The sequence below is a fragment of the Melopsittacus undulatus genome, chromosome 6 (genome assembly GCF_012275295.1).
Source record: "Melopsittacus undulatus isolate bMelUnd1 chromosome 6, bMelUnd1.mat.Z, whole genome shotgun sequence".
NCBI lineage: Eukaryota > Metazoa > Chordata > Aves > Psittaciformes > Psittaculidae > Melopsittacus > Melopsittacus undulatus.
This window is the reverse complement of record NC_047532.1, coordinates 44232780-44260712: the sequence shown is the minus strand read 5'-3', so window position 1 is coordinate 44260712 and position 27933 is coordinate 44232780. Positions and strand designations below refer to the sequence as shown.

General features: G+C 39.7%; 1 protein-coding gene across 3 annotated transcripts; it reads right to left on the bottom strand.

The window, feature by feature from the left end:
* Window positions 1–27: 27 nt before the first annotated feature.
* Window positions 28–26124, bottom strand: MFN1 (mitofusin 1). Of its 3 annotated transcripts, none has more exons than XM_031047082.2 (18): window positions 25802–26124; window positions 25179–25300; window positions 24258–24393; window positions 21323–21485; window positions 20630–20754; window positions 18896–19004; window positions 15650–15757; window positions 14738–14891; window positions 14543–14610; window positions 9943–10064; window positions 8308–8434; window positions 7918–8022; window positions 6880–6982; window positions 5374–5603; window positions 4707–4862; window positions 3999–4195; window positions 2591–2725; window positions 28–1617 (listed from the first exon to the last, which is right to left on the bottom strand). In XM_031047082.2, exons 2-18 carry the CDS (start codon window positions 25291–25293, stop codon window positions 1548–1550), a joined length of 2223 nt encoding a protein of 740 aa, XP_030902942.1. In that variant the 5' UTR covers window positions 25294–25300; window positions 25802–26124; the 3' UTR covers window positions 28–1547. The 3 variants fall into 3 exon arrangements, with proteins under 3 accessions (XP_030902942.1, XP_030902941.1, XP_030902943.1); XM_031047081.1 differs by lacking the exon at window positions 25802–26124 and adding an exon at window positions 25575–25789; XM_031047083.1 differs by lacking the exon at window positions 25802–26124 and adding an exon at window positions 25634–25788.
* Window positions 26125–27933: the final 1809 nt, after the last annotated feature.

Below are 27933 nucleotides of genomic sequence, written 5' to 3'. Positions count from 1 at the left end.
ACAGCTGCCAAATAACTGACTACAGCAAAGGGGTAGTACTGTTTTTAATAAATAACTCTACAGAACACATGCATGTCAAGTTTTATCTTCATACAACATTCATCAAAAGCTCCAGGAAAAGAGCGTTAACACACTGTAACCTTACACACAACAAGGCTGAGCTGTCATTCAGTGCTGTAGTTCAGTTTCTGTTGAAAGCCTGGAGGCTCCTCACCCTTGCTGCTACTGACAGTTCCAGGAGAGCCACGCTTGTGCTAGCACAGTCAGACACAAACAGCAAGATAGAGCGTGGTGAAAGGGGTGTGCTTTGCCTGCCAACAACAACCTGTCCCTAGCATTAAATTTTAAATCTGTTTCCTTAAGATAGCCCTTATTTACTGGAAAACAGCAAATCCCTACATTTTGAGTTTAAAGTTAAATTTCATTTAGTCACATTAACAGTTGCATAAAAATATATAAATATTCTGAAAAGGCTTTCTCTCTTAAAATAAGTTATTTTAAAAAGTCTAGTTAGAAAATATTGAGTGCAGATGCAACAGCAAAAATGTGCTTTTTTGTTTTAAAGAGGCTTTGTATTGCTGGGCATGAGCAAAGGTGGACACTGCAGCCCGCCTGCCTTGTGTCTCACCCAGGAGAGAGCTGGGCTACAGCACAACCAAGGAACTGTGCAGGATGGTGCATAAGTACAAACTCTCCAACCCCGCCACTTCCTGCACCGTTAATCCAGCAGCAGGAACTCAAGGTCAAGGCCCACACCCCCAGCTTCCTCCCCCAACATAAAACACCTGCTCAACAAGTTCTCTTTGCCTGGGCACAAGTTGGGTGGCATCAACAGGTACCTGCAGCTCCCCCCAAGCTACGCTCTCATGTGCAAATGACCATTTCACTGCTTCACCAGCTGCAAGACAGACTTGTTGAAATAGGTTTATTTTTACTTAAGCAATGCCATCTTGTCTAAATGTGTTATCCAGAAGGGAAACTAGAGCCTACTGCATTTCATTAGTGAAGGCTCTGTGCTTTACTATCAGTTTTCACTTGCATTTGCAGGAGAGAACTGCTGCCCAACACAATTTCACTTCCTTTCAAAACATGCTCCATGCTAGAGTTTGTATATTGCATCCTTAAACACACTCATGAAAAAGCAGCATACTTTATCCCCAGGTAATTCCTAAACAACCCAAACTAGGAGACAGTGGTAACCGTGATAAGCTCTCTCTCCCTGCATAAACTCCTGGATGCCAGGAAGCGAGACTTGCCACTGCTAAGTACTAATGGAAACCAGTAAGGATTTGTGTTTTTATTGTCAAGTGCCCCAAGAAATTTAGTGTTTAAGATACTTTTTAACCCCATATCTGCAAAACATGACACTCGAGAACCACTGCTCTTCAGTCTGATTTACCATCAACCTTTTAGAATAATTAACAAATGTAATGAAAGGAACATTAAAATAGAAATCATTTCATGTGACTCCATGGAGGAGAAGCGTCATTTGTAAAAATTCTACCTTGTCCTAAAAAAGGATCACTGGGAAAGTTGGCAACAATGTTTTATTTGCTCTTTTGAAGAAAGTGTTTGGTGAAGCCATCTAGTTCATTCTCAAGGTGAATGGCTTTATTCCTGCAAAACAAACAAAAGCAGTGGCTTTACTTCAATGCAGTAACCAGCATCAGTGCTTAATTTCTGCTCCTCTATTCCTGAAACCCACAGAAAACCTAAATGTGCTGCCTGGTCAGAGCCTGGGACCTCATGAGCATGGGGCCTGGCCTGGCAGCAGAGGGCTGCCAGCAGCCTGCTCCACATGTCCTCCTCCCCAAAGGCTGGGCCAGGCCCACGTGGGACTTCCCCAGTTCTGGCCTTTCTTTTCCACCTTCACCTTTGGAGAGGTTTGCAATCGGAAAGAGGCAGAGGGTCCCTCACGCAGGCCATGTCACAGGGGTGCACCATAGGGCTGGGCTTCATCCGATGGTGGTCTGGAATGACTGAGGCCAAGAGACAGCCCCTGGCCAGGGCAGGCTTACAGCAGGAAGAAAAGAACATGAGACCTAGGGCTGAAGCTGACTCTTAAGAACCTAAACTACCAATTGCTGGAAGTTTTTCTTCTGTCTAAATACCTACTACTGGTACTGGAAAACAGTATTGTACTGAATGGGGTACAATGCAGCTCTCTTGTGTTCTATGGAGAAGGTTCTTTGGGCAGAATTAACTTACCTACAGAACCATAGAATGGTCTAGGTTAGAAGAGACCTTAAAGATCATTGAGTTCCAACCCTCTGCAAGGGGCAGGGGCAGCGCCCACTAGACCAGGTTGCTCAAGAAGGTTAATATGAGAAACTCATCTCTCCCATACAATACAGACAAAAACAAGCTACAGAAGAACAGTCTGGGAGCTTTGCTCATTCACCTAGGTAGAAGCCTACATTGATTTAATCTAACCAGAGCTGTTCAGTTATAACTAAAGGAAACAGGCATCACTGTGGACCCTGCTGCACCTGCACCTACCTCATTTCAACCTGAACTAACAGCAAGCACTAATTCTACTTACATCGGCAGGGCTGGGAATCTGCTCATGGCCAGTCACGACCAGACTTACCTCAGCTGCTTGGAGCTGCTCTGTATGCTCTCCAGCTGATCTATTTCTTTGGAAAGCCTAGCAATTTCTTCTTCCAGGTTTTTCTGCGTAATATCCACCTGCTGACAGAGCCGAGCAAAGGTAGTGGCCATTTCCCTAAAGGGAAAGCAAGGTTGTAACCATGATTTACAGAAGTCTGTGGTACGAAATAAAAATCTTAAGAAATTAAATGAAGCTTTTTAAATCTGATGGCATTGCAGTGTGCAGTAGGACACAACAATCTTAAGACTCCTGCTGTTAAAGGGACTACAGAATAGCAGAAAGCAGGAAAATTGTGTATTTTTTTAAATTCAAAAAGAAACCTTAAACATGCAAAACGCCTATGCCCACATCGTATCTGGCCACTTTCCACTGATCATTAACAGGTACAAGCCCAAGATGGGGACTTTGGCAGCTGCACATGCTGGAGCAGCTGAGTGCCCCTTCAAGAGCACTGTGCCACACCAAGTGCCCTGAACACTGGGAATATGGGCACTTTGCAGGGTGAGGTCCTAGCTGCCTCCTCAGCCGTGTGGTCCCAACCTGAGTCCCAAGACTCCTCCTTACACAAAGGGAAAACAACCAGTTATCACACTGAGCCAGCAAGCAGGCTCTCGCACAGAAGAGGAGACATGTCCTCTCCTTTCTACTTCACCTCACTGGAGCACTGGTTTGAGTCCAGCTCTTCCATGTCCTCACAGAGACACACGGCTGCTGGACACGGGGATGATTCTCCTTCCTCTGCAGAAGCTGAACTCTGTATTAGTAAAGTATTCCCTGGGCTACACAGGAGAGGTGTTCTGCACCCTGGGGGTTAGAGGTCTCATTTAGCAGGCCTAATTTTCTGAAATAAGAATTTAATCAAAACAAGCAGTTTCAGCAGGAGAGGCTGAGGACACAGTCACCCAGATGTTACTTTGCAGAGACAGGTGAAAAACTATTTGGGAAAGATAGACACAAAAAAAATGGAACTGTTCAGAAAGGCTGTTGAGTTTCTCTTCCACAGTGCTGAATGGCCAGGACTGGCTATGTAGATCTCACCCTATCAATTCCTGAGGCAGAACAAATGCTTACCACTGAAGTGACTCAATGCTCATCTATAAGCATCTATAAGCAGAGGCAGTTCAGCCTCCCCCCTAGATCTGAGCCAACTCACATGTTCACAGTAAGGTGCTGCACAGAGAGTCTGCAACTTAAGACCAACTCTCACACTGCATGTACACACACACAAAGACTATTGACCTTTCCAGGTGGTAATTTCAAACTCTTAAAAATCCCTTACGATAAATGCCAAGGGACACTAAAGCTGCCTTCCCACATCACATACAGCCAGTTTCTACTCCAGGACAGTACAGCATTGACAGGGATGAAACACCAGCATGGTACTTACTGTTGCACCTGATGGCTGCAATTAGCACTTGTGAGACTGACGATCATCTGCAGCTTTTCAGTAGCATAGTTTACAAACTGCTGTTTAAAGGCTCTCTCTTTTGCTTTAGTGGTCCAAGTGAGTCTCTCATAAAGATATAACAACCCATACATACTTAGGGAAAGAGAGATGAATTTCCAGCCTACTGTTCTCCAAATCTGAAAGAGAGGAATCTTCATTAGCTTAAGTAAATTGCCATGCAGAATAAAATCTAATTCCCACTATTTTAAAAATCCTCTTCACAGCCATTTCACCACATTAGTTTAAAAAAAAAGTATTATTTCCGTATTATTATTGCAGCTGTATTCAGAAGAGCTGGTACCCCAGTGGCATGGAGAACATTCAGGTTACAGAAGCCTTGCTGCTTTTCCATGAAGGAGAAAGCAAAGCTTCCCCTAAATCCAAACTGAATTAGGTACCACCAAATCATCCTTCAATTCAGAAGCTGAGCCCAGACATATGGCATAGAGAATATGTCCAACTATCTTCAGAATAATAAGACCAATTTTCTCACTACAACCTCATTGCAGGTAACAGCATATTACAAGCACTCATCCAGCCCATTGTTATTAAATCCATTACATGTTTTATGTTGCACCCAAAACAGGAAAGATCAGCTTAATCGTTGCCATCACTTCTAGTACAGTGAATGTTGCTAATACTACTTGCCACTCCGCCAACAACGATGATGCTCATAGAGGTCCGTGATGTCAGTGAAGCTAAACTCATTACCAAAGGAACCATAAAATCATCCTGTGATACATTCTCTGGAGTCATGGCAGGAAGGCTGGCAGTAGACGGGGTGGTAGCTAAAGGACGAGGGATCTAGAAGAGTGGAATATGGCAGCCTGAGTAAAAAGCATTAAGGAACTACAGAGCAGATTGGTTTTATTTTCATATATTCAGGGATTGATTTACTGAAAGGAAACTTCAGCACAGAAACATGAACAACGCTCGTGAGAAGCAGTGGAGGTTTTGACAGTTCCTTGTCCAGTGGGGACTGGGACAGAATAAGGGTTCTGCACAGGACTGTCCCTGCCATAAGGATCCAGAAGTTACAAATAAAAAGGTTACCCAAAAGGGTTCAATCCAAAGAAAAAGAAAACTCAGGTAACAGCTGCAGAAAGTTTAGGAAAGTTTTTTTTTTTCCCATTCTAACCCTGAATATAATCCAATAAAAATAATCCTCACCAAAAATGTTTCACACAAAGGGACTAGTGGAAAGTAGCAGAGAGCACGTAATGTAAATAATATAGGCAAATAGAGCAAAACCCAATATATTCTCATCAAGGTACAATAAAGCACTTAATGACAGCCTAACCTCTGAAGCACTCACTTGTAAGTTTGGATCTGCTAGTCCCAACAGTACTTTCTGAGCTTGTTTAGCACCCACAAAACGGTTTACAAGTGAAGTCCATCCCAAGGAAAAGTGGAACATGATATCCTCTTGAAAATCTGCACACAGACTATGGCAGTTTAGATCATAGCTAAGGTCAAACTTCCTGCAAGGAACTAACAAGTGGAGCTGATTCTGAGCACCAGAAGGCAACAACGGTTTCAGATTTTCTAGAAATAAAACCAAACAGTAAAGGTGAGTTAGTATGGAAAGCTTCACAGCGTATTCACAAGTAACATCCTTGCACTGCAGACCGGTTTTGTCAACTACCAGAACGTGAACTGATTGGGCATTTTAGCAGTACTGATCCTAACAGAATAGGCAATTCATTACCCTGATAAAATAAAACAGTCACACAAAATCAACTCAGAGGAAGCACCTCTGGAAAAAATGGTCAAAGTAACTGAAAGTCAAAGACAAGGATGGACTAAGAAAAAGTTGGTTTATCCAGCAGTGCCACACAGAAAAGGCTACATTATTGTGTAAGAATCTTGCTCAAGCTTTTATTACCAGCAACAGACCACAACAGATGGATATGCAAGAAAATTACTGCCTATTTAAAAAATAATAATAACAAAAGGGAGTGTTACAAATACTTTATGAAACTATCCTGTTTTGCACTCAGAATCTGGAGAGACCCAGGGAGAGGATTATATACTGCAGAAACATTATCTAACTAGTGTATTTCATGTATCTGTTGTGGAAGCCAAAGTTTAAATGGGTTTATAAAAGGATTAGACAAGTTGCAAGAGGAAAGGTCCATTACTACTCCCTTAAGCCATTAATCCAGATGCAGAATCTTGGCTCAGAGCTCCCTGAATTGAGGATGGATTGCTGTATTTACCCTGGTTCATCTCCCCAGGCATCTGCTACTGGTTCACTGCAGAGACAGGATACTAAGCTGGACAGACACCAGTCTTGGTCTAGGATGGTTTTCCCTTTATCATTTTATAATGGCAAACCACTACCAGAAAGAAAAATATTTTAAAAGCAAGTTTCCTTAAATTGTCTTACTCTAAACAATGAAAACAATTTTTTTCTTCTCCTCAGCCCAGAGAAGAAAAGACTCTAGAGAGACCTTATTGTGGCCTTTCAGTTCTTAAAAGGGCAAACGATGGAGAGAGACTTTTAATCAGGGCTTATTGCAACAGGATGAGGGATGATGGTTTTAAACTAAAAGAGGGGAGATTCAGGCTGGATGCAAGAAGAAATTTTTTACAGTGAGGGTGGTAAAATACTGGCACAGGTTGCCCATAGAGGTGGTGGATGCCTGGAGACAATCAAGGTCAGGCTGGATGGGGTTCTGGGCAATCTGATCTAGTTGAAGATGTACCTGTTCACTGCAGGGCAGCATGGACTAGATGACCTTTAAAGGTCCCTTCCAGCCCAAACTAATCTATGATTCTATAAACAAAAAGTCTTAACATTCTTCCTCCCTCATCTTACCAATCATCTCCTGCTGTGACTGATGCATTGACTCATTGACTTCATTGGAGCAACGATCAGCCAGGTTCCTTCCCAAACCATCTTCTATATGTTTGTTCAGTTCCTGAAGTTTTATAAAGAATATATGCTCATCAATTTATATTTAACTCATCAATTATATTATACAGAGCAGAGATATGTTAAACACTAGGTGTTGTTATTTACAGTGGGAAGAACAGCATGTTACCATGGAAATACCATGCTCTTAAACCACACACTATGAATGAAAACTTAAGTGACACAGGAAAGATTTCTCTAGGACTGTAATTATTAAAGGCATATGGAAAAGGCTGTATTTTGAGTAAACCATGACACTAAAAAGTGTACCATTGCTATACTGCCCTGCAAAGCCTCTACTGTCACTGTTTGATGAGAGCCAATTTCATTGCTCTGCACAAAGACAAATGGATCCCTTCAATTCCCATGGGCGTCTTCTCTGGGCATTTTGCAGAGAACACACCACAGAGGACACCACAGACTGGCCTGAAAACACAGCAGTATAGAGCTGATCAACAAGGCTGAAGCAGGTGTAAGTTATAGCAGTCATTCATTAGCAGCAAAGGTGCATGTATGCTCCTTTAAAACACTGAGGTTGAGGAATCTACAAAGGTTTAATTTTTATTTTTTTTCCTTAAAAATTACCCCCCCCCAAAAAAAAAGTGTTGGGTATTTGCAAGCTCGTTTCATTTTTACATCAGTGAAAATTGTTTATGTAAGGTCTTTATTTACTAGAAGTGAAGACTATGGATCAGGGTGTCAGTTTCAGTAACCACTCTGGTAAAAATGGTGGTTGAAACAAAACCTGATTTCTGTCATAAAACAAAGCAGAAAATACTTTCAACCTTTTCTAGTTTTAGGTAAAGATATGCATATGTCAGAAAGTAAAAAAACTGCTATGCTTAAAGTGTCACATAAAATGCTATGCAAATTGTAAAAACACAGCAGTAGAAATTCAAGGAAAGAGAAGGAGCCTGGCTTGAAACATGGAAGAAAACTTACTGTCTTATACAGCTTCAGTACTTGAGGAGAAGGGTGAAAATCTGAATAAAATTCATCAACTAAAACTGAAAGTCTGCAAATCTCATCAGTCATGGCAGAAGAGACCTGGAAGAATGCAGTAAACACATGAAATATTTCTCCTACATTTTCCAGACAGAGTGAAATCAAACAACTGCATTAACTGTTACAAGGAATGATACCATTACCTGACAGTCAAGAAGGATTGTCATTTTAAGGTAGTTTTATTCTTTTTTTCTTAATATTGGCAAAGTAACATATCAGACGTTTCAAAAACGTTACTTCATGAGATGGATGTGCACCTACAGAAGCTGCCTTCCAGAAGGGACAACGCTTGAATCTAAAGAGATTGCTTGCACTGTTGTTACTTACTTTATTTTCTACTTCCGCAGTAACACGTTTGATTTTTTCCTTAGTATCTTCTGTCAAAATGTTCAGCTGGTTTCGAACAAAGTCCAGTCTATCCTTCTGATCTTCTCGCTCTTCCATTGACTGGACTCTAACATAGCAAAAAGGAAATCACCATTACCAGCCGCTGCTCTCCCAGCAATGAAACAAGCCCCATCATCAGCCATGGACCACATAGCCAATGGTTTTACTGAGTTTACTGAGCAGCCAAAAAGAATTGAAGGTGACACAGGCTGAACAAAGCAGAGGCACTACTTTAGAATGACTGCAATACAGGTATTAAATGTACAGGTGCAGTTAAAGGCTGCACTGATTGTACATAAGCCAAATTACTGTTTTTTGATGTATTTACAAAAACCAGCATTTGCATTTGGGATTGTTACCACTGTACATAGTTACAACTCAAAAAGCTGTGAGGAATCAGAAGCCTTTCGTACGTCACCTATCCTGATTTAAAAATAAAAGGATAAATCTAATCAAACTATCCTACTGCTGCTCACCAGCACCACTCAGCTATTCTCTAATAGTGACATGGGTCTGATGACCCTGCCAAGCAAAGGGGAGGTGGTAGAAACCAACCTTGTCACAAACAGCTCTCTTCAGAAGTCCTTGACCTACCATTTATGTAAAAATTGCTTACAGTCTAAAACAGTTATGTCTTGAAGGGCCAGCAGAAACATCAAACAGTGATTCAGATTAAGAAGGGTCACTACACAGGTTTTAGCAGGTCAACTGGCAGAAAAAAGTAGAGTAATATTTTCAGTCATTGCACAGTATGTTTTCATAGGATCTGACAATGTGAGACAAGTCAGTATGTAAACACCATTTGCAAAAGCTGACATTCAGGAAGATGAGTGTGTTTGACAGGCACAGTGGAGTCTGCTGAAACATAAAGACACACTAGTTTTAACAGACATAGAAAGGAGACGGAGAAGATTAAACATGACAGCAAGTTCACTGTATACAACAGAGACAAGAGGCAGCCACAAAAGTGAGGAAAAAAACCCCATACATATGCAAGCCTCAAAGAACAGAATAGATGAGCTGCTATCATTAGCACTAAAAGGATTACATGAGCAAAGAGAGAATAGAGATATTTAACGATACAACCTGGAAAGGGCCAGAGGCCAAGCCTATGTTAGCCTGGGCCCTTCTCAGCAGTTAGCAGTACTCTAAACACTTGCAAATTAAGTGTCTACATCCTCCCATTTATTTTCTCAGTGTTACTGTTAACAAATACCTTCATTAAAGCAGACACAAGCATCACTTCTGAAATGCCAGACACAGCTAAAAAACCCTTAATATTTTAAATATTTTTTAAAAGTGTCTGAAAAACCTACAGACTGCCTCTGTAAGTCAGTAATGAAGAGTAACAAAGTATACCAAAATCCCTACCACAAGCATCATAGACCAAGCACAAGACTGTGTGGTGCAAGTGAACAGCAGTAAGACTGACACACCAGAGAAATTCTCTGTTTCTTACCAAGTGAGGAAAGTGAGTTTTAAAGTCCATAATAGCCCAAGAAAATCACCAGCACAGAAAAGGTTCCTCAGAGGATCTGGATAAACCAAAGCCAAGCAGCCCTCCATCCAACCTACCTTTTCTCTGCTGCTGCTACGTTTATGGCGTCCATAATGTTTTTCACAGTATCTATTATCTGTTTAGCTCTGATAGTGTGCTGTTCAAACTTGGTTTTCACGGCTGACTGCGAGATACACTCCTGCGAGGGGCCCAAGCCACAACACATTACTGCAATTCCATGTCAACATGTTCAGGAATTTCACTGTCAGAAAGCGCACACTGCTAATTTTACTATGAACTTAAACCAATGGGAAATAAAAGGGAAAAAGTTTACAGAAATTAAATGACAACAGAACTGAAATCTCAAATGAGTCTATAGCAGCAAATTTGTACCTTTGTGTTCATTCACAGTAATGTGCATAGGTTTTTAGTCTTTCAAAATAAATTAATAACGTAAAGAAAAAAGAAAACTCAGATGAACAAGCAAGATAAATCTAGCTCTTCAGAGAATTTTCCAAACTAACTCTTGGGAACTATAAACATCTAATATGAATGTGGGTAAGATTGCCTGCCTTGAGTTTTCTTCGTTGCAATACACGCTCTTAGTTTCAAGAAGCAGTTGTGTTGACAAAATTTGACATGCTCATGTCAACACTGATCATCTAGGAACATACAATTAGCAATAAGAAGGATTAAAATCAGTTGACAATGCTCTAAAGATACAATTTCTAATCAATTTTCCATCTTGAATATTATTCACCAATTTACCTACAGGACACTAACTGAAAAGACATAAAACTGATCAATTTGGACAAAAGCAAATCAGTTGTAGTAAGCCATAAATTAAGGCCTGCACTAGGTCACCAAAAAGTAGCCTTGTCTTCTGTGGTTGAGGAGAAGAAAGCAAGCAGTTAAGTTTTCTTATACCAGATCTTTTGCAGTTTTTAAATTGTTCTCAGTCTATGGATGAATCTTTCCTAGCCCAAATAGGTTTAGGTTGCTTTTAAAAGACTTGCCTATGACCTTATCATTCTCTGTAATAACAAATTTCAGCTATCTAAAAATAATAGATCAAAACAAAATCATCATAATAAAAAAGTATAAATTACAAAAATCATAATAATAAAAAAGTATAAATTATAATCTCTGTTCCTCGATGAAGCAGATCTAGAAATCAGCAATGAAAGGCCAGAGTTTCATAAATATCAGCACATTGTAAGAGCTAGACTATGTGTCATGGAGGAAAGAGTCTTCCCAACATTAGTATGCGGTAGATAAAAGGATGACAGTCACTCACAACACAATCAGAAAATCCAAGTTAGAGCACTAGGAAAAACACAAAGGTTAGTTAAATGACTGGGAAAGATAAGAATGGGACAGCAGCAATTTTGCTGTCAAGTAAGTATTTACCAAAACAAAGAGAAAAGGTATGTTTTAGCAGCATAACCAAAACCAGGTGCCTTCCAACCCACTTCCGGTATATCAAGACAGTCTTTAAACACACTGCTTATTTACATTCCTGTGCAGTGTTAGGGAAGGACTCTGCAGTAGCGTACTAATTCACTCCATTCTTCACTCTATTTTACAGCCAGAATTATTATTCTACCCTGCCTTCCTCCTCCACTCCTCCCCACACCATTTCTGTTACTAGCTTTTTGAACAAGCTTGGGAAACACTACAACCTGTGACATAGTGAAGTTTGGTTTTACATAGAATAACCACTAAGGATTACTGCACACAGTACACTGAGCAGGCAGTGTACTTTGCTGTTTTGATATTTCTTTGTATCTCACTGTAAAATTTCAGAAGAAAGATACACAGATTACTGTTATTCCACAATATAAAAATTCAGACTTGAATTCAACCCTTTGCTTTAAGACTGTCTTTCTTCCTTTAACACAGCTGACAGACACAGTAACATTGCTTTTAAAGGCTACTACATTTATTTCCAAAATCATAATTTTACCACGGCTTGCATTTCTAGTAATGCCTGGGCCAGTTTTTCTTTTCATAACTTTAACCACCCTGTGCTTTGCAAAAAAACATGCTTATATCTCTCACAGAAAAGTCTACATAACTGTAGTTACAAACCTTTCAGAATGGTCCAAATTTTTCAGAACTAACACTGATGAGTTGTTTCTAGACTTTTAAGATTCTAGCTACATGAGCTCCTGTCAATCCTGAATGAACAAGCTTTCCCATCAGGGAACTAAAATCAGTAATGTGGAAGTATTGGAGAAGTAACAGTTCCTCTTCTCAGTCCATGTGGAAAAGAGGAAGAAGCTATCCAATTTTAATGAAGATACATGCAGGGTGAAAATCTAGGAGGAGCAAAACCAGCAGATATAGCCAGTGGGAACATGGAACATGTGGATGCAAAAAGGGCGCAGGAGATGTTTGGAAGGTCAGAACCTGAACAGAGACTAGAAGCTAAAGGCAAGACACAGACTGCGGCTGGGAAGTGTTTGATGAAGACAGATAAGCATCTGTGCTCTCATCCCTTCCTTTTCACAGACTGGAGTGTAATGCAAGGGTTGTGGGACCTGCAGCTCCTCTGTCAGGAAACAGAGCAAATGCAAAGTCCTTGAGTCAGAAGTTCTTAGGCTGTACTCATGTCAATACAGCATCTGAATTTAGGCAGCAGTGCATAAAGCACAGTATCAAGCAGAATTTTGTTCCCAGAATGAATACAGAAAATTCTACCTGATGTATGATATTCTTCATTAGTAAATGAGGTGGCATAGCCTAGTGCTGCTAAACACAACTAATGACAACAGTATGTTGATGATAGCTGCTTTATCAGCTCAAATGACAGTACTCTGACTATTAGATCTGAAGATGTCAGACCTGATGAGCGACTTAAGTATCAGCCTCTCTTTAAAAGCAAATAAAATGTCATTATAACTTTGTAAATTGCCCACAAAACATGAAACTGAAAGAGGTTGTGACACCAGACACTCAATGTTTAAGTTGGTTTGGCAATCTTAATTTAGCACACTGTTATTCTCTTTAAGTGATGTGATCACACTTGTATTCAAAACCCTTCATTGTGATTTCAGGATGAAACATGGCTGAGCAGGGAAAAGCATTACAGAACCAGCTCTTACTGTCAGAAGGTGTGCAGCAAATGAAACACGTAATGTGAAAGAAGAAAAAAGTTGTTTTAAGGCCTTACCATGCTATCACAGAATGGTTTTTTATCCCAGACTCAGCCAAATAAACTTGTCATGAGGTTGTGATCTCATGGAGGATGTTTCTCAACTTAAGACTGTGACATCTGATTTACACACGTGCTGAGCACTCACAGCATCACATCATTTATTAATTCATACATCCATCTTAATCGTAAAATGTCCTAACTGTTGAGTGCTCAACTGTAATTATAAAAGATTTTGTCAAAAAAGCTTTGGGTACGGCACATGGCAAAATGTTAACAGTAACTGATTTGGTAGTTGAATTTCCACTTCCTTCCTAGTGGTTGAAAATTTCTCACTGTAATTCAAGGACAGAAGTTACAAGCAACAATGCATGTTTGGCTACAACTTGTGGCACAAGCAACAGATTTCATGCCTCATGAGCTCAGGCCCTGTCAGTATTATGAACCAATCATTTCAACAATTCAGTCACCTATCTTAAGAGTGTGGATAAGAAATAAATTAAAACTTCAGGTTGACATTTTCTTGCTTATGCAGGACTGAATAACGCTATCATTTTAACACCTTTTTGATCTACACACATTGTAGATAACTTGGTTTTGCTAAAATCAAATGGGTTTATTGTGATGTGAGAAGAAATACTTTTCAAAGGCACTTTAATTTTTCAAAATAAACAAAAGAAGGAGTTACCAGTTCTGGCATGCAAGAGCCATCCAGAGCATCTACTGTATGCAAACTACAGTCACTGCATTCAGGTTCATGGTGCCATGAGATATGCTGATCCATACCACACAAAACCATGAAGGCATACCCAAGATGCCTCCTTAAGATATGCAAGAACAGCTTTAGAGTTATGAATTCAGCAAGGCAAATGGATTCTGTCACAAAGAAATCACTCACTGTCTAGCCAGTCCTACTTCTGAAGAAACTCTACACTCCATCTATGGATACAGCTAAACTGAGGCTGAAGGATGGAATACTTACAAGAAGGATGCAAAACCAGTATTAATGTTCAGAGCATCAGAACTAAGCAGTAGATAATGGTGATAATTTCAGAACTCTGGCTTTTAAAATGCAAGTAAGTATTTGGATTTACATTGGTGAAAGAGAATTTCTTACTAGTGGTGTCCTGAATTACAGTGATTGATTGCAAGGCTACAACTTCAGAACAAAACAAGGCTTATTGTAGAGAAAACATCTCACCAGCTCATGGTTATAAGCGATACACACCTTTCTAAGAGCATCAGCTCTTTTTATATAGACTATACTACTACAGAGATCTCAAAACAAGAGATAAGAGTTTTGGTCCCTTTCCTCACAGAGCAATACTTCTTTCCAACAACTACTCGCTACTCAAGGTGAGGAGATGTACAGAACCTACAGATAAGGCAAAGCTGTCAGATGGTTTGAATACCTTATGCTTCTCCACTTGCTAACATGGGTAATGTTCAGTAAAATGAAGCGAAGCAGAAGATACCTTTGCATTAAAAAACAGGCAGTCTGAAAAGCCCATCATAAATACCTCAAATATCTGCTCAAAATGTTGAAATTCCTGGAATCTTGTTTGAAATCCTTCGGCAAGTGCTGCACCTGTAAAATATAACAGACCATAACGGAAAGAGCAATAGTCACAGCAGTGACTGTACCTTAAATATTTTTGTTTATCAGGTTTTATGATATTTTTCTGTATTTGAGGAAAACAAGAGTTCCCACACACCACCCTCTGGCATTCCTTGGGCCTTCTGTCTCCTGGCACTCAGAACTTCTTTTGCAGAAACAAAAAAGATGCGATTCCTTGCTTCTACAGGATCAATAACTTTGAGCTCATCAACTAGGAAAGTCAGACAGCGCTCCATGTGCTGCCTGCGCACCTATGGAAAAGGTAAAAAGCTAGTGAGAACAAGGCAAAAACTGAGTCATCATCAAATCAGAACATCAGAGTCAGAAACAGATACTGAACAACCCCTTAGATAGCAGATGCCTTCTAATCTTACTGATGCAGCTTTTAACCATTTAAACAGAGCTGGAAGCAACAATATGTTTCTGACAGTGGTAGAAGAAAGGAAGTCAGAAATGTCAGTAAGTCACTGGGGTAACCAGTCATTCCCCATGTACAGAGAAATAACCACCTCTGCAAGCCAGCTGCTGCTGGAAAGATCTGAAGAGCACACCAAACTGTTACCATCTAACACTGTACTTTGCCAGCTACTCTCTGCAATGTATACATGCATAATCTGAACCCTCAGGCTGCATTACCATTACAGAAATTAATAATTCAAAGAAAACTTAAAACAAGCTTAACTATGGAGGAAAAAGTTTCTAAACAAGCTTCCACTGTATTACCTGCCTGCATATATTGGAGTTTGAATGTTTGAATTGCAGGTTGCATTTTGCTCTGAACAAGGACTAAATGATTTCCATTTTCTGACCAAATAACTTATCCTTTTATTAATAAAACAAAGCTGGTGTTTTCATATTAGTAACTGTATTATGTAGGCAATTTAGCATGTCTTTATGCATGTGGGAACCTTTTCTTTATATATACATATATATATATATATATATATATATATATATCTATGTTGGATTTTTTTAAATCAACCCAAACAAGAGCCATCAAATCACTCACATCTTCCATGTATTCTGGTTCTGATGCAGAGGCATCCCATCTGTTATTCAAGATGAAGATGTTTGGCTTGGAAAGTCGTTCATTCACTTTATGGAAAAAATGCTTTTCCTAAGAATTAAAGCACAAACAGAAAACTCCCCAGACATCCAAACAAGAGTCACGTAATCTTTTGTAAGGGATTCTGAACTTATTGCAGTTTTTTAAAAGGTTAATAATTAATTAGTATTAAACTCCACATACATCTAACACAAAAAAAAGGGCTCATGATAACCATTAAATGTCTTAAGACTGACACCAGTGCTAAAGTCAAAGAAACTTCTCTAAAAGTAGCTACAAATACAAGTTAAGAAAACAGTTTAGAAAACACTGGAAAATAAAGTCTTCTTTTCTATAAATCTATCATGTTATTCACTGTTTTGCCTTTTTTTTTCCCCTCACAGAACTTCATCTCCTTTGATACTTCTAGTCCTGTAGGAAAGTTGTTGCAATTCTGTGACACTCAAAATATTATTGGGGAAGAGAGAAACGGGAAACGAACACACAAGATGAGATTCATTTCCTTTTAAAAATAAGATGCCTGGCTAAAACTGTGAAGTCTTCCCTATCTCAAAAGTACAAAAGTACTCCTGGTCACTCTGTTAAACCTGGATTCTATATCCTGAAAAACACCCTCTAATTGTATCCTTCAACTAGGTGATGACAGCTTGAGCTACAGACAAGTTACATTGCCTATACACAAACGTATGGCTTAAGCCACAGAAAGAAAAGTCACTGCTGAATGTTTTCATTTTAAAAATAAGAAGGCATGGGCCTGAAAAATGTACTTAGGTCCTTTGCCAGTACCTAACACCCATCGTTGCTGTTTTCATAGTCATAGTGGGTAAGTCATGATGGAGTGAATCTCTGCTCAGCAAAGCTGAAACAGAAGAGATCCCTGGGCTGCCATAAGGTGTTTGAAATCTGCACCAGGACACCACCACATATTGTGGGCACATTCCTGGAGATACATGGTTTCCATCATCCAGGGAGTAAGCATGTGTAAACAAGATGACTGCTGCAGAAATAAGAACTTTGAAGAGAATTTATGCGGGAATATTACAAAAATCGTGTTTCTGCAAAAAAACTGTGCTTGTGTAGCAGCTGCCATGAAGAAGCTGCCAAGTATTCTCAGACCTGTTATGGTAAGAGGTAAAAATAATGCCTAAGGAGGATGAGAACATAGTTACCATATGCTTTACCTGAAGGACAAGCTTGTGTAGATGAAGAAAGAAATTACCATTTGCCACAATGGAAAGCAAAACAGAAATGCTTTAAAGCAGTTACATAATTGTTAAAGGCAATTTCATGTGTATCTACCAGACTGAAAAATTAAATAAAAGAAAAAGTAAGAGAGCCGTTTACTTAGCCAAAGCCTCAATCACAACTAAGATGCACCTCCTTTCCCTCTAATATGCACCCTGGACACTGGTGTTTCCAGATATTACAAGGTGCTCAGTATTAACTGAGAATTTATAAGCACAGCAACCAAAAATCCTCAGCAAGACTTTAATGCTTGAAACAAATTGCAAGACTAACCTTTTTCTATTTAGCAGCTTCCAGCCATGCCTGACAAGGAATAAAGGCTAGCCAAAAACCTCATTAAAAAGCAGAGGAGGACGTCTGTGACTGGGTGTTTAGGATCAGACAAATACAAAATCAACAGAATCTTCCAGCAGATATGTTGGAAAGACAAATAGGCTATACATTTATTATCTTGGTCAGATTGGTTTTAATGGTTATTTTTCCTCAGCAAATGAGAAGCCCAAATAAAATTTGGCCTTTTTGCCAATTCATTAAACCAAATTAAACCAAATTTAATTTCTTCACTTCATTAAACCAAACTGAAATCTGGCACAGAAGTCTCTGTTGTTTCTGTGTTTATATAGTAATGAGATGTTCACTGAAACCCAATCTTTTTTTCTTCTTCCCTTTTTTGATTGAAAAACCCCAAGCCAACTATGGTACACACACAGTACAAGCAACCTCTATACTCTTACTAAAAATCTCAAAGTGTGCCTCATGTGACATAATGGAGAAGATAAAGAAAGAGCTGTGCCAAATCCTCTCTCTTTACCTTGGATGTTGTCCGAATTTCCCCCCCCCCCTTCTAAATTACATCTATTTTGTATCATAATCTTTGATGATTAGGCTCAGAAGATGGAACGTAATGTTTTTAAATTCATTCTTCTCATATCTACCAAACTATTGTCATTTGCTAGAACGCAAGGAAATACTGTCTTTGTACATTCAGTTCTCTATTGTATTAAAAATTACCTCAATAATTAGAAAGTTCAGACTATGTCAGAACTATGCTCCGAACAATCAGAGAATTTTGTCTACAGTAGGCTCAAAAAAAGTCTTCAAGATATTTCTCAGTAGCATTATACTACATTTTGGCAGTCACAGTACCAATAATTTGGAAACCTGATATTGACATTGTCTGCATTCGCAATACTTAGTTTACTGAAAACTGAAGATCACTACAAAATTAAACCAAATCTCTGGCTTTGTATTTTGAGTATCATAACAGCTCCTTTGGTCACCCCTTTGGTCACCTTGCAATCTCTCCTTCTACAAGTTATACAATATCTAGGCTGCAAGGTATACAAGAGTCTTAGAATAAAGGTGTTAACATGTCTTCAGCTCTCCAAGTTGCACAGAACCATGCAACATGAATGCTTATTGCTAGCATTTTCTTTAGAAATACCATCCAATGAGGGGAACGAGTAACACTTGTCCTCAGCAGAAGGTGCATTAAGGGAATTCGCTCTCTTCTGAGACAAGAACATATGAGGAACAAGACACAAATTCTAACTTCCTTCACGTACGTTGTGTATTTTCCTGAACTTCTGGACACGAAACACTTTGTAATTTATTTCTTTGATAATACAAGTGCCTTGAGCTGACAAGAATCAAACTGTAAGGCAAGACAAGCACTGCATCAACCATTTATCAAAAAAGAAACTGAGATAGGAAGGACAAATACGATGCTTAAGTCAGAATAAGCAAAACTGGTAAGAAACTTGGTTCTCCTTTCCCTTGTGAGAGATATACATCATTTCTTGCTTCCCACCCTCGAGAGCTATTCACAACATTTCAGTGCAAAATTCACAAGAGTTTCAGTAAAGGCCTGAGAGAAATCATTTCAGCTGTGAAACTGCTGAATACTTAAATGAAGAGCTAACATGAAATCATTCCATAACATACCGTGTTCATGAGAGTTGATTCAGAATTGGCAACCAAGACAAACACATCAGCATCTAAGCAGAACTTGTCAATCCAGCTGTCCAGTTCTGTAGTGACATCTGTGCCAGGGCTGTTGAGAATAAAAAGCCACAAACTCATATTTACACAGAAAAGGAGTATTTGATTTTTAACTGAAAAAAAAAAAAATAGAGTGGGATTGCCTCAGGGCCTTGTAAGAACATACACAGCTTTTACCTTTAGGGTGATGCCTACACCTCAAGCTTAAGGCAAACACAGCAAAAGCCAATTACCATTTTTAACAGTTATCAGTCACTTGCTCACTGGACCATCTACTTATTCAAAAATGCAGTTTCTATTGAATAAGTAGGCAGACCACAACTGCCAAGAAAAGTGACAGGCAGTCCATCAGAAATCCAAGCAGTCTCACAGAACAGTGCCCCATATCCCATTTTAGATTTCAATCAAAAATGACAGCTGTTCATATGAAGTTTTTTTCCATTAATAAAGGCCTACTTTAAAGTGAAATGCTACAAAGCTGTGTACAGATTTCATAAGAAACTAAAATGAACTTAAAACCACAGTGCTGTCAGGTTTTTTAAAATGTAAGTGGAATATGAGATTAAGTAATGTTTGCAACTCTGCAAGTATTGCTGGTTCAAATTTTCTTTATTTAACAGTAAAAAGATGACGCTACCCTTCCAAGTACCTGTTCTCAGAATCCAGACTGTTTTCCCTTCCTTTCACATTTCACCTTTAGCATCTGAGACTTTGCAGATCAAATCATGCCTTGCATCATATCTATGCAAGGATCCCTTCTGGGTTTCCAGCATACTTGTCCTACACACATGTCCCCAAGGAGAAAGCACATGTGCATAACCTTAGAAGTCCAGTAGTGCCTCAAACCAACCAGCTCAGACTGGCTTTCTCTATGACTAACACAGGACCTGAGTTTGCACCCAAGAAAACAACAACAAACTCCTGGTGATTTCAAAGGTGCAAGACCAGAGATGCAACAAAAAACTCACTACAATTTATCACAATACACGCTGGGTACTGTTATGCTGAATATGAGAATAATCATACTTATAAATTCACTCATACTCAAGTGAATTACTCCCAGATTCAATCTATATTGATTGACAAATCATGTCATACCTCAGTGGCCAGGAATATAGGCATTTGACATAGACAAAGCAACAGCTTTCAGAATTCTTCAAGTACACAAACTCTGAGAAATGGTAGCCCAACACAGAGGCACTCACAGCCCATGTAGTCACAATTACATTTTAAGGTCACCGATTAGTTTGGTATGTAGGTAATGCAAGTCTTATCAGAAGCTCTTAAAAATGAAGCCCAGATTGCCTACACATCACATGATCAGTGTGAAGTGTTCAAAGACAGCAGATGGACAAGAGGTTACTGTTGCATCAACCCTACTCACACTCCCATACTGTTTGTTTCAAAGGTAGAAGTATCATTAGACAAAAGGTAGTCCCTTATTAAACTAAATCATAAGATACTTGTCTGTTCCAACTGTTACAAGGCCAAAATCAGCAGGTAATCACAGGCAGCAGTATAAACAAAAGAACAAACTCCGTAATCTCTCCCTCTCTAATAAAGCCTGCCTTTCAATAACTTTGCAACCTACAACCTGCAAAACACAGTAAATCAATCTCTCTTCTAAATAATATAATAACTAATTTAAGAAAACATTTACTAAAACAGAAAAAATACCTGTCCACTAAAACCAAATCATCTCTCAGCAGAGCACACTTTGACTTGGGCCAGAAGACATGGACAAGACAGCCAGCTTTCAAATCTTTATCCATATGAAGGGCATGAGCAAGCTGATTGACTGTCTATAAAGAACAAAAAGAGAAGACAAACATAAACACAAACAATTCTGTAAAGTAGTCTAATTTAGTTCTCAAGCAAACCTGGTCAGGATCTTTCTTGAACAGAATAAGAGAATTCATATATCCTTATGGTGAATATGCGTGATGTTACTTTTTTAGAAGCTCTTAGACTCACCAGCATCTAAAGAACAAGTTGTGCCTTGAAATTCATAAGTTTCCTTGAAGCAAGTGGTATTCCCTACTGGGCTAGAGTGTGTGATACTGAGCACCATCATGAGTTTCTCTTAGAGGTTTAACACATCAATGTGAACAGTTGAATCAGCTAAGCACCATGAGGCCAAATGAGAAGCACATTCCAAATCCTTAACAAGTAAAAGAACTTACTTTCAGTTCTATAAAAATAAATCACTCGACATAAGCTGTGCTACAATGAGACATGCATTAGTTTTTTCTCTGAAATATCCAGGATAAATTGCAAAGTAGACCACTGTAGTTTATTAGACCTGAAATTGCTAATGACTGCGAAAAAATTATTGTGAAAATCAGCATTAATCATTAAAAAAAAATGTACCTTGACACTCTTCTTTTCATCTGATCCTTCTGTCATAAGATAAGCCTTATCTCCATCTGTCCCTTCCACACTGAGGAAGCAGTTAGTTGTATGGCCAATCCCACTAGGAAGTACCTTATCCCACAGCATTGCATTAATAACCGAACTTTTCCCACTGCTCGTTCTAGAGGGATAAAAAAATCAAAGCACTTTGAGCACAGTACAGTAGCATTAAACATACCTTTGTCCTGAACAGAATACACCCCATTAATTACATCAGACCCACATACTGCAAGCCGTTTTGGGTGACAGAGCTTCAAGTTAGTACAGCACAGCTTGTCAGAAAACAATAGGGAGTGAATGAAAAGTTTATCTGTCAACATTGCCTACCCAACCAAGAAAACCAATATTCATTTGCATTAACACACACTAGCTTAACTAGCCCAACCTGGACTGGCAAACATGCTTTATCTGGTAAACATCAACCTGCGTAAGGAATCTGAAAAAGATCCTGGCTCAAATCTGCTACACCAGAAAAAGCATCTAGCATAAAAAAATACCTCACATCAATTTAAAACAATTACTAAATCACACAGGGGCAGTCCCCCTCTTCTCTTTGCCAGCCTGAGCATTCATGAGAAAAGGACCAATCAAAAATATATGTAACATTTTGGGCAGAATTATGTTCTGACCAGACAATTCCACACTCTTGCTCACAGCAAAGCCAATGGAATTCCAGGGATGCTGGAGGGAGAAGGCCAGGAGAACTCTGCATGACAAAGGACTACCCTCTATGGTGGCAATCAACAGCAACTCCTTAAAATGTTCATGAAATTACCACCTCAGCAACTTAAGGTGCCTTTGGAGAAACACCTCATCTTTACCAGTCAGAAAGGAACTGCTGCTTCTGACGGAGTCTTCTAGGCATGAGATGAGGTACGAAAGGAGTGTCAGTGTACTACTGCTTTCAGGTAAGTTTCAAAGCACTGCTGTCTGTAAATTCTCACCACAGCCAGCAATGACAATTCAGAACAATTTAATGCATATTAATCTGAACTGAACGAAGATTTCTAGAGCAAGACATGGAACAATGTGCAAAAAATCCTCTATTTTTTTTTCTTGTGCATAATCCTTTTAATGCACGTGCTGTTTAATTACAGAACTTAGTCTTGCCCTTCTTTTAGAAGGCTGAGGTAGCTAAGTTAACCAAAACTCTGTTGATTAAAATTAACTGGTCAGCAACTCAAGATTCTGCAAGACCTTGGGAAATCTCAGCAACGTCCTATCTCACAGTAACCCTCACCCCTCACCCATAAATATCTAAAGTTTAACTATTACATAATAGTATGAAGTTACAGAGACTTTTGAGCTATTTTTGAGCTATTTCTAGAAAAAGTTCAGTGCTCACTGTACAACAGTTTACAAATTTATTGAAATGTCAGAGGAAGAGTGGAATTTGTTTTTCCTTGCTCTGAACCTTTGCCCTTAGAAAAACTAACTTATCACACATCACAGCTTGCAAATGTATTCTACTTTCAACTTTGGGAAATATCAAAGCTAAGATATAACTGATTTCCTTATCTTCGATCCTTTTATTGGTTTTCTTTAAATAGCTGAACTATTTTTAGCAAAATGAAGCTAAGACCACTGTTCCATGCATTTTTTCCAACACTCTTAGAGAATTTTTACAACTAAAACTTGAAGATTTACACTCCTGGAAAAAAAAATGCAAACACATGCTTAAATTTAAGCACAGAAAAATCAGTCTTCTTGAAGCAAAGTGGACTAACAGACCCCAGACTAACCAGGCACATAAAAGCATTTGAAAGCACTAGTCTTTTACAAGGACTTCTCTATTTTGTATCTGACTTTACATTTGGGAAGGCAGATTTTCATAATCTTCCAACACCTTCCAAATTATATAGGAACAGAATGGCACAGTGTTTGGAATGCAGAAATTTATTGGAAACGTTTGGGCCCTACCACAATTTCTTACTGAAAATTTACAACTTTTCCACTAAAATGAGACTCAAATGCAAAACAAAGTACAGGCAAGCAGAGACACATCAAACCTAAGTGCTCTGGGTTTATACACCTGACAGCATCTCTTCAGAATGCTTCTTACATAGTAATACATTTCAAGTACAACAAATACCTTTCTTTTTAACTCCCTTTCTTCCTGCTGCAAATTAAAAAAAAATAGCTGAGATGATCTCAAGCTGACCAAAATGAAAAGTTTTTTAATACTGAAAATAATTTAGATAGGTACATGTATTTTATATATATATATATATATATATATATACCTAAAACAAAAGTGAAATTAATTCACTCATAACTAAATATGCTACCTAAAGGTTTGACAATTGGTTTGTGGTAATACCACCAAGAACTGCGAACTAGAACTTTTCCTAATTACTGATTCAGGAAAGCAGAACCAATGAGGCAATCATCTTTAACTCTCCATTTTTCTTCAGCTGCTTATATACAGACACATAAGGAAGCTGAAGTTTAGGTTTTCAGTACTTGTGATCAAACACAACCACGACAGTTGGTACACAACAGTAACAGTTCAGTAAAACAAAGATATGAAACAAAACCACTGCATTAAAAAAAAAAGCCATTCTGGAGAAGATGGTGACAAACTCAGACATTCCCAAGCCAAACAACTGATCTATACAGGATGATTATTTTATAAAGTTTATCAAGGGAACGCATGTAATGATAAATAATTAATCTACAGTCACAAAGCAAGATGGCATCAAAGAAATGTTCAGTATCAATTAGATAAGAGTGAACTTGGTTTTATGTATTACATTTCAAGCACCAATAATGATGAAAACGAAGAAGCACTGACTCCACTGCATTTAAGTTATAAAGATTGACATTAGGCACTACAAGAAAGAAAAAAAACAACAACTAAAACAATGAAAGTTCTGGTAATTCCATTCATTACCTGCCAAAAAAAGCCACTTTCATGTGTCTCCGTGAAAGCACCTCACCAATGACTGCTAACTTGTTTTTATACGCCTGTATTTTTGCTAGTTCGTCTTCTGTTGCTACATGCTCAAGCTCTGGGTTCCTGTATGTGGCTACACATAGAAAAAGAATAACATAAAAGTAATCACATACCGACACAGATTATCACCACTTCACATGCCAATAAGGATCTATGCAAATTCTAATAATGCAATCATAAGAAAACAAGACAAAACCCCACTATGGACACTGATATTAGTCTTTGTCATCTGACATCTCCACCAAAAGCACTCATGCCATCATTCCAGATTAATCACCAATCTAATTGCTGGATTCGATAACCCTGTGAACACAGCCTGCTGTGCTCCACTCGCTGCAACACCTGCTTCCTTCAGAAAGGAAAACCAGGACCTCTCAAGGACAGAGCAGCTAGGCTGGACCATCTTCTCCCTGTAGAGATCACTGAGGGGATGAACCAACTCCATGTGATGACACACATGCCTACATGTTGGTAAAACATCAACCAGTGGTTCTCTGCATTACATCATGTTGATCTACTTTCCAGCTGAATAATGGGAGAACCTGTTTGTCCTTTCTTGTACTAAAGATAAAACACAACAGGACTAAAAACCCTGAAGTTGTTAAGCTTTCCTCATGGAAAGAAGACTGGCTACCAGGCCAAGCAATGCAGTCAGCTTCTCATATACGTAACAACCCTAGGCATTCCTGCGGGCCTGAACTGGAAAAAAACCCCAAACCATCAATGTTAAATGAAAAATGTGACTGCTTCTGAAGGTGTACGTTTACACAAACAGCCTATATCATGATGTACACTGTTCTACTGTAAAATACATTCAAAGCACCAGAGAAGACATTTGTGATTAAGACGAAAGCTAACCTTCTACAAAAGTTGCTCCCTCGGTGACATAGTCCAGCAGCTGGTCGAAAATGGTAGTGATAGTTTTTTTAGCAAGCACAAAGTGCTTCAGGGGGGAGACGGTAGCTTCTGCCATCGTGCAACTGCAAGGAAAGTTACATGAAAGTGACCAAAATGCTCAGTACACCCATCTACGTGAGAAGTCACAGCTTCTTACCCAGTCATTCAAAAAACAAAACCCAAACAAAAAACACCAACAAACAAAAAATCAACAACAAAAAGAACCCCACAAAACAAGAAACCCAAACCCCTAAACCACAACGAATGCCACTAAATTTAGATCACGTTGGTTTCATTACCCTAACAAACTCTATCTCTTTCTCACTACAAGCGCCGACAGCGGCTCACGAAGCTCACCGATTTGGTGAGGCCTGTCCAAGAAATACGAGGTTTTCGTCTCCTAAAACGCGACTCACGCATTCCACACCGCTCGGAGGCCAGCGCTGTCCTGTAAGCCCCGCGAGGCCAGGCCCGCGGAGCCCCGCGGCCCCCAGGCAGACCTTGTCCCCGCACGGCGAGGGGTGACAGCCGCCGCTGAGGCCAGCTCGGGTCACAGGGGCAGCGGGCGGCTCGCGGTCACTTACAGAGCTCCAGACAATTTCCACCGTTACTCGGCAACCGCCCCGCCACTCGCGGGGCCCTCCCCACCGCCTCCACCTCCTAATGCTGGCCCGCCGCCGCCGGGACGGGGGCGCACGTTACTTCCGCTTCCGCCTCAACCTGCTCCCAGATCCGCCTGGCAGGGGAGGGGAGCCGCCATTTTTACTGACGGCTGAGGAGGGCGTTGGCCGCCATCTTCAGCGAGAGCAGCGAAGGAGCAGGGACAGGCGAAATGGAGGACCGGGAGCTCGCCGCTGCTCCTCGGGGAGCAGCTGGCCAAGCCACCCGCGGGGGGCTCGCAACAGCTCCGCGCACGGCTGTCTGGCTGCCCGCCCGGAAGCGCAGGAAGGTGTCACCAGTGGCGGCCCCGCCTCACCGGGCATGGTGCACGCGGGCAGCCGGCCCCTCAGGGTTTGCACGGGAGCCTAACACACAGACACGAAGCATAATTTCGGACTCCTGTGGACTGTCAGCACCATGGTTTAATCAGAGTCGGCTAAAATTACTAAGTACTTTCAAGAGTTAAAAAGCACCAATAATTTATACATGCGATACACAGAGCATAAGAATGAGAACAACCACAACGACAATCACCAACACAATAAGCATTATAAAGAACACATTATTTGAGAATTACTAGCTTGCTGTATTACAAGTATTTACAATAACTGGTGAGATTTAAATTGTGTTTGAAAGCCAACAGAATGTTTCATATAAAAAAAGTTCTTTTGTTCATAAACACAGTCTGGGAAGCTGAAATACACAACACACATAAAACCTAAGGCTCCAAAGTGAAAAAACAAACAAACAAACAAAACGACTCAAATACAAATTACTTGCAGATACAACATGCTTTCAAACCCACTCTTGTAATTTTGCATAGCTACTAGTTAGAATGCTGTTCTTGGAGTAGATTAACTTTGTGGGCATCCATGTAACAAACAACTGGATTTGATATACTGAGTGTCCCAGAGAAAAAAATACAATACTGGCATACTTTACTAATTAGTACAGCTAATTTCTCTCATCCAAGACTATGATGAATTGCTGGAGCTACAGGGTTAAAACCAACAAGTCTCCAGCAGTGTCAGCCCAGCTGCTTTCACGTGCTCTCAGTTCACCTCTGTGCAGCAATATCAGAGCACTGACCTTCCACTGATGTGCATCACGTAAATAAGCCGAACTCCTGTCTTCCCTTCAATGGCAACAACATACTGCTTCTGGCATGTACAGTCATTCTTTTTGGCCTTCCAGCTTCTAGACAGACTCCACTCATTACCTATTTTTTGTATTACTTAATATCTTTCTTGTTTTAGCATGCTGATCACGTGGAAGCAGATACCCTACTTGTGTTCCTACTGAGGTAAAATGAGTCAAGCTACTCTCGTACATTTCCATTTACTTTCTGGTAGGTATTAAAAAGAAAATATTAACATTAGTCCCTTATTTATAAAATCCAACCTAAGACAAACTTGAATGTATTTCCTAATTTGACACAGTGAGGTGCATTTTAATTAGGAATGATTTGGCTTTGTAACATTCCTACATGAAGTTCTATCATTCCCAGTTTAGAGATTAGCAGTAACACAACTCAAAGATAGACATGACATAGTTATTGAGGAGTCTGCAACAACTTTTCTCTATCATGGGGCACTCTGCTTTTATTAGAGGCCACCTTTATGGACAGGACACAATGCTGGTCTATACAAACACATGTGCTCACTGACCTTTTTTTTATTTAAATGCCCTTCCCTCCACCGCCCCCCCCTCCCCCCCCCCTTGTTATTACCATCCCCTGGAGCAGCTTTCTCTCCAGAACTCAACTGTGCCACTGGGGGTTGGAATGAGATGATCTTAAGGTCCTTTCCAACCCAAGCCATTCTATGATTCTATGATTCCACTTACTTGTCACCAGTAAGGGCAGGGTTTTACAAGAACCTCCCCCAGTTATATGAACAAAATTAACTTTCCATATAAAAAAAATAATTAGTGCTTTGTTAGCTATGTTACTGCTACCATTTTAAGCCAGCCATGATGTGTTCAAAATAGGAAATTAACGATTCTACCACAGACACTGTCATTCTCTGTACAATGGACTAATATAATACAGTCAGGA

Excerpts from the sequence above, each read along its gene's own strand:
- MFN1 (XM_031047082.2), bottom strand. The coding sequence starts at position 25,293 with ATGGCAGAAGCTACCGTCTCCCCCCTGAAGCACTTTGTGCTTGCTAAA. Across the intron at positions 14,611-14,737 it reads CCAAGGAATGCCAGAGGGTG|GTGCAGCACTTGCCGAAGGA; the intron begins GTGTGTGGGAAC and ends TATATTTTACAG. Across the intron at positions 10,065-14,542 it reads ATTTTGAGCAGATATTTGAG|GAGTGTATCTCGCAGTCAGC; the intron begins GTATTTATGATG and ends GGCCCCTCGCAG.